Raw genomic sequence first — 14,040 nt, forward strand, 5'->3', positions numbered from 1 at the left:
GCTCCGCTCTTGACAACTCCCTCCCTTCCCGAGGAATTCGCCAAGGCGACCTCCTTTCTCCCTACCTTTTCATTATCTGTATGGAAGCTCTCTCTCGCCTTATCCATCAGCCCTGCTGCGATAACGAGTGGACCCCTTATCCCCTCGGGAAAGGCGGCGCCTCCTTCTCCCACCTCCTTTTCGCTGATGACATTCTTGTCTTCGGAAGATCTTTTAAGAGAAATCTCTGTGCCCTCCAGGACATCATCCTTTCCTTCTGCTCCTCTCCGGGACAAAAAATCAACTGTCTTAAGTGCAAAATCATCTTCTCCAGGCACGCCCCCACTTCTGATGTCAATCTCTTTGAGGAGGCCTTAGGTATTAAAAAAACCAACAACCTCGGCACTTACCTTGGCTTCCCTCTTCATGGGAAGAAACCAAAGAGAGCTGATCTCCATTTCATCATCGACAGTATTCAAACCAAACTTGCCACTTGGAAATCCCGCTTTCTCTCTAGAGCTGGTAGAATCTGCCTCATCAAATCTACCCTCAATGCTATCCCCAACCACGCAATGCAGTGCATTCGCCTCCCCACCTCTATTCTCAATGACATCGACAAAATCACTAGAAGTTTCCTCTGGTTTAGCCACTCTTCTAAGAAACTTCATCTTGCCAACTGGGACCTCGTTACCCTTCCCTTCTCTTTGGGTGGCCTTGGTATCGAGGTTGCCAAACCGCTCACTGATTCTCTCTCTACAAAGCTGAGCTGGAAAATCCTCCTCGACAAATCTTCCCTTGCTGCCAAAGCCTTGCATAGAAATTACCTCACCCCTTGCCCCCGCTCCTTCTCCTATGGCTCTCACATTTGGAAAAATGTGGGAATAGGGTGGAGCTTTCTCAAAAACCACCTCACTTGGTCTATTGGCGATGACTCCTCTATCCGGTTGTGGGATGATCCGTGGTCTGGCTTGGGGCCCCTCCGAACTGCTATCTCGGGACCTTTAAACCTTACCTCCTCCACCGCGAGACTAAGCTCCATCATCTCTAATGGAACGTGGTCTTTTGACTCTCTCGACTTTGACCTTCCTGACCATATCACCCATAATATTCTCTCTTTCCCCATCCCTTCCTCTCCTAGATGTGACATTCTCACTACCTCCCTTGCCCCCAAAGGCAAGTTCTCTATCGGCGAGACCTACCACTATCTTTCAGGGACCTCTGCCACCCTCACGCCCCCTATCCCCTCCCTCCCCTCTGACCTGTCCTGGCTGTGGGATCTTCATACTCAACCTAGGATTAAAGTCTTCCTATGGCTTGTGTGGTGGAACAAGCTGCCTCACAAAGTCTCTCTTCGCCAGAAATATTCTACCAAGCCCGTCCTACTCTCTCTGCCATAACCCCTCCATCCCTGAGACCTCCCTCCATGTCCTCCGTGATTGCAGCCTTGCCTTAGATTCCTGGACCTCCTTGAATGTCCCCCATACCTTCTTCACCCTTGATCTTCACCACTGGATCTTTGAGAACTGTACCTCTCCTTCCCCTAGCTGGAACACCCTCTTCACCTTTGTCATATGGCGCCTTTGGCTAAGGCGCTGTGATTTGACCTTCTCCACACCTAACCCCCTTTCTTCTCACTCCTTTAGTTCTTCCATTATCTCCCAAGCCTCTAACTGGACCCTAGCCAATGATCGCACCCCTCTGCCCCCTGCACCGGTACCTCCCTCCTTGATGCCTTTAGCTATCCTGTTAGCTGGGCCCTTTCGCCGCTGGGTTGACACAAAGCCAACGTTGACGCGGCTCTTTCCCCCCCTTCTTGTTTAGTCAGTCTGGGGTGTGTCATTAGAGACTGTCATGGGTCCTGGGTTTTAGGTTGGTCTTTACGCATCTCTGGTCATGACCCTTTCCTTTGTGAGGTCCTTGCCATCCGAGAAGGGATTTTACGATCTAGTGTCCATGTGAATAATATCTTGATTGCCCCCGATTGTCTTGATGCCGTCAACTCTATTTTGCAGTCTATTGCCCCATGTGGCCCCTATGCTAACATCATTCTTGAGTGTAGGGCCCTCTTGTAGGACTCACCTCATTTCAAGCTGATGTTTGAGAAGAGAACAGCCAACCGTGTGGCGGATGCTATCGCTCATCACTCTGTCCATGATACTAGCTCCTCCTTAGGTTGCTTTGAGTGGGCTCATCCCCCCCTTCTCCCTTTGTTGTTGATCTTTGTACTACTGACCTTGTTTTGGCCTGTGCGCCTCTTTCCCCCGACCCACCCCCATGATGTACTTTAACTCTGTTTATGTAATTTAATTCAAGCTCCTTTTATCCAAAAAAAAAAAAATCTTGACGATCCATACTTCCGAGTTAGTTAATAAGAATCTTGCAACGGTCAATTAGTTTAACCAAAAAATCATTTTGCACAACTTTATACTATACCCAAAAGTATATTTAATAATTGGGTTTTATTAAGGGTTTTACAAATGTTAGGCAATTTATCATACATGTAAAAATACTTTAGTCGAGATTTTATAAGATTTTTATGTGGTTTATTAGTGACCGATGAAAAATTGTTCCTGGATGAATATTTACTTGTATAGAAATGAATAAAGTTAAATTTAGTAATATTTTTATATGATATAAATTGTATATGTGAGATTGAATTGATTTCTATGGGTGATACTTTTTCTCAGTATCCCTTTCTTGATAAGATGATATTCGACTCAAAGTCATTATCAATTTATGCAAGAGACCAATTTTCAAAGTGAATGCCATTAGATAAGCTCTCATACGTATTAAAGTTGTATTCATATTAGAAGGGACTCGTATAAAAGAATTTAATTTTGTAATACTTTTACATTAAAATGTTCTCGTGACTTCCCTTTGCCTTAAGAATACATATTAAAAACACAAAATAGAAGAAAAATTATCATAATTCCCTCACTAAAATAATAAAACGGTAATAACTAACAATGATTTCACGTGGAAATTATGACGATTTTTTCTTATTTGGATTCTAAAGATAGTACGTTAGAAAATGCTACTCCCTCCTTTCAATTTTTATTGGTCTATTATCTCCAAAATTTATTTCAAATTAATTGTCCTCTTGTAAGTTTGGTATCCAATGGATTACCATTATTACCCCCTACATCTTTTAACTGACACCCTTCCTATCAAAATGACATTATCCTTATTCTTCCTAATTTATGAGAATAGTAGTAATTTTATATTTATTCCTTAAATCTTGGCAAAACAGAAAGTGAGACAATAAAAGCAGACGAAGAAAGTATTATATATCCTCCACTCATGGTGAAATGTGATGATCTTATTTTGAATTGTGTGATGACAACATGTGACCCGGTAGAATTGAGGCTTGGTTTGATTTAGTCCCTTGGCATGTTGATATTGTGAATATTCGGATTACTGTTTGCAAATTCTTATTTGTGATTGACAATATCCACCATAAGCAATGCTATAGACTTTTTTATAAGTAGATAAAAACAAACAGTTTGTGATTCTATAGATACTATGTTTTTGTCTTATCCACTTTTTATAAGTAGTTAAAGACAAACAATTTGTAATTTCATAGATACTTTATTTTTGTCTTATCTATCCATATAAAACTTGTATTAATACTCCAAGAGACCATGAGCAATGCTATCGACTTTTTATCTTTCCGATGTTCTTCATCCTTCACTCACACATCTTAATCCAATCCAATATATATACGGACTACGGAGTATATATATTTCGCACCCCACAATAGAGAGGATGTAGCCTCCTCTTAGAACATGTACAATAGAGAGGATTGTACCTTCTCTTAGCACACTCTCTTCTCTTAAAGGAGATCCTCTCTATTGTGAAACTAATGTAAAGGTTCCTCTTAGTAAGATGATGAAGAGAACTTCCTCTAATTTTAGAGGAAGTTGTGTCTTGGCAGTTGTCCCTTGTGCTATTCAACCAATCATTATTGTCATATATTATTATTTTCTTATATTTTTTTTAAAAAAAATGAAAGTTAGTGTGTAGTGATTAATATAAGAGGAAGATGAAACTTTCCTCTCTATTGTGAAAAAATATAAGAAAAATATAGAGGAAGAGAATGAAAATAGTGGAAAATAAGGTGATTAAAAAGTGGATGAGGTGTCAAGAAAATAGAAGGGAAAAAGAAAATTAAGAGGATCAAAAGCTGCTTCCCTATAGTGCATGCTATAGAGAAGGGCAGATAGAAAATTGAAAAAAGAAAGTCGCTAACATTGATCATATTCCATAATATAGGGAATTCTTTACCGATTAAAAACACACTCTTGCTCATCATCCATATCGATCGAACACTAATACTCAGTTGTCCCATGCTCGATTATCACCCTCAAACCAATACTTGCACCTATCCTAATTCCCAACTGAACCGCGCAGCAGATGCAGATTTTCGCTAATTGAGATCAATAAAATTCGGTCAAACTATCAAATTGGTAAAACAAAATGGAGGGGAATTGACAAACTTTTAGATGATAAAGTCGATAACTAAACAAAGCTCCAAAACATGCTACAGTTGCAGAACAGAAATCGACAGACCATGATAACTAAACAAGGTTCCAAAATGGAGCGCAAACAAAAGCTCCAGTGTCGCTATCAGTCACAAGACTACAATCAGTCGGAAGATTCAAAACCTGGAATAACAACCTGAATAATAGTCAAGATAGTCATCATAATCGGCAAAGGACGGTTGGTGGCGGTCATCATCAGGATCATAATCATACAAACCTGTGTAGCACGAAGAGAAATCAATATAGTCGGGATCATGAATATAATAGGACTCATGGCCATAGTCGGCAGTGGAATCGTTGGGGTATAGAACGTGCACATTCGCTAATCTTTTACCCAAATCTCCTGATAAATCGATGTGGAAGCAAGAACGTAAATCCATGGATTTAAGATGTGGGCATCCATCCAGAATTGCTTTCAAACCTTTATTGTTCATGTTGTTCCCAATTAGTTGAACATGGCATAGTTTAGGCATGCTATTAGAAATAGCTACTGCTTCGTCATTGCGTATGTAATCTGGGTCATTACTCATGTAATCTTCGTCATAACTGATGTAATCTTCGTCATTACACATGTTATCTGGTAACTTACAGCCGAGACCATTTAAGCCAAATGATGTCAATGAGGGGCAAGCATGGCCGATAGCTTCAACTGTTTTATATGAGAACGAACAACGTATAATCTGGATTTCCTCCAGCATAGGGAGCTTTTTTACGGCTTCGATCAGTTTTTCATCAGTCAGTGATGAATTATACAGATAGCCGAGACGCAGATGTTTAAGATTCTTGCATCTGTTAGGATGTTTTCAGAAATACAAAGATATATTAAGACCAGCACCTGAAGAGCGTATCAATCGGATCAAATTGGATATTCTCTGTTTTTGAAACTAATATCCTCATTCAATCCAAATCTCCAAAAAAATCAAATTCCATATCCAAGTTTCAAATCGGATGGGGATCAAACGCGCACGCCCTATTTTTACTACGGAGTAACAAATTTATATTTTCCTAATAACATTTTGGGCAGCCGTACATTTTAGGAGTTCTAATGTTATCTAACATATACGGTGTAGCGGAATAAAAGTTATGAATAACGGGGAATAGAAATCACTTTTAAAACTTCAATTTACGTGATTTATTACGCCTGTTTTTGGACTTATTCTCCATTGTTATACGTTTCAAAGTATAAATTGGCTAAGAAACAAATGAAATAAGTTCATAAAATGACGGAATAAGTACCTTAAGTTGGTATTTTAAAGCAATTTTTTATAAAAGTGCATTTTAAGGGAGTAAGTTTAGAAAAAATTATATAAGAGAGTAATTTTAACTAAATTTTAATAGGAAGTCAGTTTTAGTTTACTCTACTTAAATACGTCTAGATGAAAAAGAGATGGAGGGTAGGAACTAGCGAATCTTGTTAGGCGACCTCGTCTAAAAGAGCACCTAAAATGCACTACGCCATTTTGGCTGGTGCCTCATTCAGCGCACTTTTTTAAACTAAGAATTGGATATCAAAAACTCCAATCGAATGCAAGTGAGATACGGAGTATTATAATAAATCGAATTTTTTAATATTTTGTTTAGCGATACCGGATATGCGTCAATTCTCAAACAACTAATACCATAAAACAAAGGGAATAAATCATAACGAATATAATGATACTCCTTCGGTCCCATTCATTTGTTAAAAGTTAAAATAAGTAAGTAAATGATTGAGACGAAGAAAGTATCTAGCAACACAATTACACAAAGAATTAAGAGAATATAGGCGTACCTTTCAGTGATGTACGTCAAGGTCGTACGCGGTATATCATCATAACCATAACCAACACGATACTCTAAATAGATATCAATCAAACCACCGGCACTCGAATCGATTGCGTAACGAGTCAAATTATCGAGACTCGACGGCAAATTAACATAACTACGACCATTAGGAATCGTCATATTTATGGTTCTAAACGTGACGGGTTGTTTGCATATCTTGCGAAGCAACATACACACTTTCTGAACATTCTCAATTATTTCAATTGTTAACAACTTCGAAAAAATTAGGATCCATATTTCCTCAAGTAAATCTAACCAATTTGGGAATTGGTTTTTGTTGGATTGGGGAATTAAATTGGTTTTTTGTTTCTTGTTTTTGGGTTGATTGGTTGATGATGAAGAATTAGGGTTTGAAATTGACGACATTGTTGGAGGGAAAGTATTCGAAGTTAGAAAGTTAAGAAGTTAGCGAGGGATAAATAGAGGGTTGCCGTCAGTTTAGGAGGTCGTGGGTTTATGCATGATACTGTGGTAGGATTATAGGAATAGGAGGGAGTTTTATCTAAACGGTTGGTCTTGCTTCAGATGGTCCGAAATAATAAGACGAGATTTTGTAATCTATAAATATTATTAAAAGGCTGGATATTAAAAGTCACGTAGATATGGGCTAAATGCCATATTGGCAAAATAGATGTGACATGACAACAATTAAATGTGACGCGGCGAAATATAGTTCACGTGGAAATACTAGCATAGTATTATACATGAAAAAAAAAATTTATTAATTCCACTTTTAAAAATTACTCTCATACTTAATGGTAAAAAAATAAAGCTGTTTATTTTCGCAATACACATTTTATTCATTACAGTACGTCTTTGACCATTTTACCCTCCTCATTTTCTAACCTCTCCCTTCTCTCGTTGTACTATATGGAGAAACTCCCAAAAAATTGAATCAGGTTGTACACCCATCACAAACCTGCAACTACCATGTCCCTTTGGCCACCAAGCGGCCCCACCCTGCTCACTTAGCCTCCCACCAACGGAACATGTCGGCACCCTGCTCCCTTACTCTCCCTATTGGCGTCGGCATAGAAGAAAACGAAGGGTTGAGAGGCCCATTCTGTCGGCCTAATCACCACACCTTTGCCCCTACCCACCGCAGCCTCTCCCTATCGGTGCCGCCCCTTATTTACCTCTGCTGCCGTGGCCAACCACCAGCGAACCACCACCCTCAAACCCTAGTAACCTTAAATCATACTTAATCAATAAATTACACAAAATATAAAAAAAAAACCATCAACTTTGGCTAATAGTTTACGATTAACAAATTAAATACATTTGATATATTTAAAATTTCATACATAATTGAAGAAATTGGTTATTTTGAGTATAGTTGAATGGTGAGAAATTGAGAGAAATTGGATGTTTTTAGTCCAAGGTCGGGTATCAAATGGAAAGTTTTGTGTAAATAGTACTGTAATGAGTAAAAAACGTACTGCGAAAAATAAATGTAGATAATTATGAAAAATCATTAAAATTTCACAATTTACTTTTTCAACCATCATGACAATAATTTTTTTTTTTCATTTATATTATATTTTTTTTAGGTGTTAAATGATTTTTAACCATTATTAGGTGATTGTTGATCTCAAAATAGAGATGTTATAATATTTATTTAATCTATCAATAAATAATATTTAAATGCATGTTGATAACCTAATTGACAAGGATTCTACATTTTCATCTATAAAATACTATTAAAAAGCATCCTAAAAAAAGTTAACTAGACAAAGCCACGTAGGATGTGGAAAAGCCACATAGAAATTCACATTGCCACCTTGGTTAAGATTGACACACGCCTATCGAATCATTCTCTATGTAGACATCTATCTATCTATACTATATAGTTAAAAGGCTATTTATACCATTTAATTTTATTCCACGTGTCATTTTTAGATTGGTTAATATTAATTAAGTTTAATTTATATTTTTTACTTGATTAATGACAATTGAGAACATAACATTAACTTATAAAATTAACATATTATATTAATTGAATGTTTTGTAAAAAAAAAAACATGTTAATCAATTGATTACAGTTTTTCATAGGTTTTTTTTTCTTAAAATTTATTTTCATATGATGAAATATTGGTTGAAAATGTTGTATATTTTTTTTTGGTAAAAGGTTAAATTTAACTTTCATGAAATTGTACCACTTAAAATTTACATCTACATCTATTTATTTAAGATCGTTATACAAACCATTTTAATTAAAAATAAAATAATTTTGAAGTTTAATAATATTCTTAACACTAAAGGCATGACATTTTATTTCAACCACTATTTAAGATCAATAATAATAATAATAATAATAGTAATTTTCATTAACATTTTTTTCTATTTGTTTTACCTCTTGAGCTCTTCACCAATGAATTATCTTATTTAATAATACTCATAACTCAAAAATAAATCAATAGTTTATAGGCTATTAAAATCTCTGGAGCTTGATTTTGTGGAGTTAAGGCTTTATGGGATCATGGCTTGTAATGTGGCTTGGAAATGGAGTATCCTGCCTTGATGTAGCCTGAGCACATAAAGGTTAGGATAAAACGACGTGGGATCAAATTTCCATCTCTTGGCCCTAAAGGATGGGTATACTTGACGAGTTTGAAAGGATTCTCAAAATTCCTAACTATCTCTCTGTAACGGTCTCGAGAAGGACTTAGGGTGTGTGATGGGCTAAAAGTTAAGTGAGGGTGCTAGCTGACCATCTTCATCGATGTCTTGATTCTATATAGAGTTCAGCAGTATTCCGTTCAGCATTTGATTTCATACTCATTCTTGATTCAGACTCAGATTCTTGGTTCGGGTTTTTGAAGATAACTTTGACTTTGGATATTGACATTGACCTACCAGATTGAGCCTTCTTCTTTTGACTCGTTTGTTTTGGATACGGGCATAACTGCGTCCTTGGATATGGACACCAGCTTCTCTTGATTGAGCCTTTGTCTTTGATTGTGGCTCGTATCGTCTTTGATTTGCTTGCTATCATGGATTTGGGTCAGACTAGCACCTTTGTATGAAACAGGTTGGTCTTTAGTAACACGGGTTGTTTATTGTTGGGAATGGGTTTGCCTTCCATCACAGATTGTTAACAAGGGAGATGGTCTAGATTCGTCCTAAAATCTCTTGAGGTATGCTCGTCCTAAACTGGGGTAGAGTAAGGTTTCTATTGCCATACATGGAATAGGTAAGAAAATGGACACGGAGTTTTGGTTCCTCTACAACTTGGAATGGAACATCAACTAAGTGTACTCACATCGACTGTCTGTGTTGTTTGTTTTAAAATATCTCAAATCAATTCTTGTCGTCACAAGAAAAGGGTAAAGGAAGACATAGGATATAATATGTGGATTGAAAGGTGTACTTTTACTGAAATGAATAATAAATGTATAGACTCGTTAAGACACGTGACTCGTGGGACAGCTCCCAGGTTGTCACTAGAAACGGAAAATTGACACGAAGAAAGACACTAGAACAATTATGGGATAGAAGGCCTAAGACTCAGACTCGGACTCGGACCCTGACTCGATCTTTGATCCAGACTCGTAATTATCGGCCCATGCTTGAACATCTATTCCTCTGGCAATTGGCTTCGGCATCCGATTTTGAGCATTCACCCATTTGAGCACCTCGTCCTCATCATTGGGAATACTGGAAGGATAACAGTCAAGAAGAGTTTCCTGATTAATGTATATCCATGGGGATTGCCTAAGTTGCCTTGTGGGCTAAAGGTTGAGAGGGACAACTTCCCGCTTTTGATCATATTCTGAATGACATGTTTTAATTTGAAACATTTCTCTGTATCATGCCCTTTGCCTCTATGGTACTGGCAATAGGCATTACTATCCCAGAACTTAGACTTCTTCTCTAGGTCAGGCGTAGGTCCTATAGGTTGAAGAAGACCTAGAGAGGATAATTTATTCAAGGCTAGGACATAAGGTATGCCTAGACTTGTGAATGACCTGGGAGGGTTGTTAGGTTTCTTTGACGAAGGCTTCATGATATTGCCTTTGTTGATTTTGATTCCTGGATGAGAATAACTAGGAATAGATTGCTCGCTTATTGCTTTCTCCTTAGGACTGTCAAGTTGAGGGTTTGTCTGGACATTTTTCATCTTGAAAGGTTCGGCCTCAAGCTTCTTACCCATTTCAGCAAACTGGTTCTCTATGTTGGAAAGCCGAGAGTTTAGATTATCAATGGCTCCCTCTATTTTGGAAAATTTATTGTTGAAGGCAATGGAAAGCATGAGCATTCCATTTTGGATATCGTCGTCTTCGAGGACATTGATCTTTTTGTCGTTACGAGGATCGAGGAGATGAGAACAGTCTAGGGATGATTCATGGTCATGTTTAATGATATTAGACCCAAGAGGGTTGATCCTCTCTAATTGCTCGACAGAAAGTGGCACTGTAAGCTTGCCCTCTTCGATGATATCTTGGATGGTGTGTTTCAAGAGAAAACACTATTCAATATCATGGCCTCTACCTTAGTGGCATAGGCAGTATTTGTTGCCCTTCTAGAGGTTCACCTGATTCTCTAAAGGTGGATCCGGAGTCGGACCTATTGGATGTAGCTTACCCTGGGCAGAGAGTCTCTTCAAAGCATCGGCATAAGATATGCCTAAATTAGAAAGCACCCTTTGATGCCTCCCAGGTTTCCTTTTGGTTGTTTGCGGCTTTCTAGAACGACAGTTTTTGCAAGAAGTAGGCTTTGGACGACCTAGGCTAAAGGTTTCTCTAGGTGGCATGTTCTTTTCCACTATTCCTTTCTCAAGGGTGAGGACGCGAATGCTCAAATTTTCCATTGTAACTTGAACTCGTAGGACCATAGTATAAATGTCTTGGAGAGACATGGTGATTGTGGCTTGAACTGCTTCATGACCTTGTTGACTGAGGGAACTTGTTGGATTCCTAATTTGACATAAATGACGGGCATTACAACTCGATTCGACACGGGATCAAGCATACTAAGGCATTAAACAAGGAGCACATGAAGGGACAAGTAACCACGAGAGTAAGACGACAAATCCAGACTTGACTTCTGAATTCGTGAAAGTCGTGAGGACTTCTCGTGTTTGAATTCACGGTGCTTGACTTTGACGGAGTGACCTTTACTGACGGGATTGATGACACATGTTGATTCTAAGACGTGTGTTTAAGATAGACTTGACTCGAGGTTTGGGTATGTGTGTCCCGAACGTGTCATTAGGAGAATTCGAGAGACGGATTTTGGAACGACTCGACGTGTTAGCCTCGAGTATGTGAGTCGAGGTGTGGAAATATTTATATCCTAACTGAATCGGGGTAGGGGGTCCAAAATGACGGTGTGACGCCTTAGGACTTGACTTGAACTTGAAAAGCAAAACCCAAAATATAAAGGGAAGACGGGTTCATGACTCGACAGAGTTCCGACTAGGACATAGTCGGTTTGAATTTTGACTCTAACTTAGCCCAATTGAATTTACATATCTACATTTAAATGGTTTGGAAATATTTGAATAAAACTTTTTTTTTTGTTTTTTGTTTTTCGATTTTTTACTTTTTACGTTTTTATTTTTTTTTGAACGGGGTTTGAAATGGGTTTGAGGCTCGGAGTTTGACTCGACATTTGGACAGAGTTTCGACTCATTTTGCGCTATCTTAAGCCACCTTTGAAAAATTTTACATTTTGAAAAGGATTTTGATTTTACATAAATTTTGTCATGGTTTTGTTTACAAAATGGTGATCATATATGATACAAGCATTCGTACACGCATTATAATGGTATGCTGAGTGCATTTAGAAAGGGTTTTGGCTTAAAACGTGGGTTGCGATACACCATGCAATAAAACTCTGGTCTGTGGAGAGATCTGTGCCAAACAAGAGTAAGGTCGGTTCCTAGTCCATTTCCTCAAGTAGTGAAAGCACTTGATACAAACAAGAGTATGTACCACGGTATGGTTTACGTCAATCGCTATCCATCTTTAGGCCCAGATAAGAATTTGGACTGTCCAGACGGGACGATTGGTCGAATGGGTTGGTTGAGCCTAGGAAGGCCGAATAAAACAACCTAAGAAGGTCGAGTAATGAAAACCGACAATTGCCTCGTATAAACTATTCCCTAACCTTGTTCAAGTTTCACCCTGGGTAACACGTAATTGTAAGATCCCCAGCGAAGTCGCCAAATTGTGGACATTGGCCACGGGGGGCGTTAGGGACAAGCGTTTGCATTTGTGGAGTCGCCACCAATTTATTGTGGAAAAATTGGAAACCGTTCGAATACCTCGTGTCATGTCAAGACACAAAGTAATGACATGAACACTAAGAACTCGTTACCCTTAGCATTCTATGTCTAGAATGAGTCTCGTGGATGCCAATGAACATGGATGTCCATAGAGATCTGGAATAAGGGGTGAGGGTACGTATTAGGAAGTACTTTTACTGAACACCTAATCCCGCCCGCCTCGATAGCGGCCTCTACTAATGATTAGGGAAGTTATTCATAGTTGATATGTTGTCGATTATATGCATGCAATACAACAAACAATAGATTAATCCTGGCATGTGAAATTAAACTATGTCGGTTAACACGTAATTAGCACTTAATTAGGTCGAAGTTGGAATTTATAATTAATTACATGCGAAGAACAAGTAAATAAATCATACATAAATAAATACGAGAAATAAATAACGATAATTAAAATTACAATGAATTACAATGATTTATTTGATTTACGTCAAAAATACACTCAAGACGGAAATTTTAAGAAAAGAAAAATAAAAAAGGTTAGAAAATTAAAGTAACAAAAATTAGACAGATTATGTAATACCACAGTTTTCTTAAGTCTGCTACTCGGCCGAATATGGCTTACTCGGTCGAGTAGGTGGTGTGTTTCTGGACAGCTTTCTGCCCAGGAATACTCGGCCGAGTATGTGGAATACTCGATCGAGTACAAAGTACTCGTTTGTACTCGACCGAGTATACTCTATACTCGACCGAGTATCCGGTCCGACAGGTGTTATTTCTGCGGTTTTGATTAAAATGATTAGAGATTATATATAATCGTTCGTCAGTTTCTAAAGCCATTTCTTCCAAAACATAAACTACGTTTCATTCTCCTCTAATCATCTTCATCAATTCCAAGGCAAAGGTCATCGATTGTGAGTTCTAGCATCTTATTCTCTGTCAATCGCCATAGTAAGTGTCTTATCCTTGTTGATGTATTGTTGTTCTTATAAGTTAAAAAACCCTAATTTGGGTTAATTTGAGGGTTTAGGGTTTGGTCATCATATGTGTGTTTATTGTTGGTTATCATTGTTATAGGTGACGATGTGGTATTTGTTATGCATATTGTATGATTGATTGCACTATAGCGGATTGCGAAAAGGTAGGGTTTCCATACTCAGTTCCTGTTTAATTGATTTGAGATTATGTTGTTTTGTGTACGATTGTTGTCTGCTGATTATCGTTGGAGTGTTGGTGCCTTGTTGGTGTGGTGATAGTGTTGGTGTTGTGATGATTGTGGTGGAGTCACTTGCGGGAGTGGCTTCACACCATAGTTCGGCCTCCGTGGAACCCGTCGCGGGAGGGGATGTGCACATTAAGGGACAGGGATATCGCTCATTGATGAGCGGAACTTTTGTGAGGATTGGTTGCGGTCCCCCACTGGCAGCGTGGATTAACTATTGCGATGGGTAATCTGGCAGGGCT

At 38.3% G+C, this 14,040-nt stretch overlaps 1 protein-coding gene across 1 annotated transcript; it reads right to left on the reverse strand.

The window, feature by feature from the left end:
- Positions 1 to 4,460: 4,460 nt before the first annotated feature.
- Positions 4,461 to 6,805, reverse strand: LOC141613532 (putative F-box/LRR-repeat protein 9). Its single transcript, XM_074432270.1, has 2 exons — positions 6,292 to 6,805; positions 4,461 to 5,309 (listed from the first exon to the last, which is right to left on the reverse strand). Exons 1-2 carry the CDS (start codon positions 6,708 to 6,710, stop codon positions 4,637 to 4,639), a joined length of 1,092 nt encoding a protein of 363 aa, XP_074288371.1. The 5' UTR covers positions 6,711 to 6,805; the 3' UTR covers positions 4,461 to 4,636.
- Positions 6,806 to 14,040: the final 7,235 nt, after the last annotated feature.

Source organism: Silene latifolia, chromosome 11 (assembly GCF_048544455.1).
Source record: "Silene latifolia isolate original U9 population chromosome 11, ASM4854445v1, whole genome shotgun sequence".
In the NCBI taxonomy this organism is placed as follows: Eukaryota; Viridiplantae; Streptophyta; class Magnoliopsida; order Caryophyllales; family Caryophyllaceae; genus Silene; species Silene latifolia.

Bases quoted from the DNA above. Each gene is read 5' to 3' on its own strand.
- LOC141613532 (XM_074432270.1), bottom strand. From the start codon at position 6,710: ATGTCGTCAATTTCAAACCCTAATTCTTCATCATCAACCAATCAACCC. The intron at 5,310-6,291 runs GTACGCCTATAT...ACATCCTAACAG, and splicing joins TTGACGTACATCACTGAAAG to ATGCAAGAATCTTAAACATC.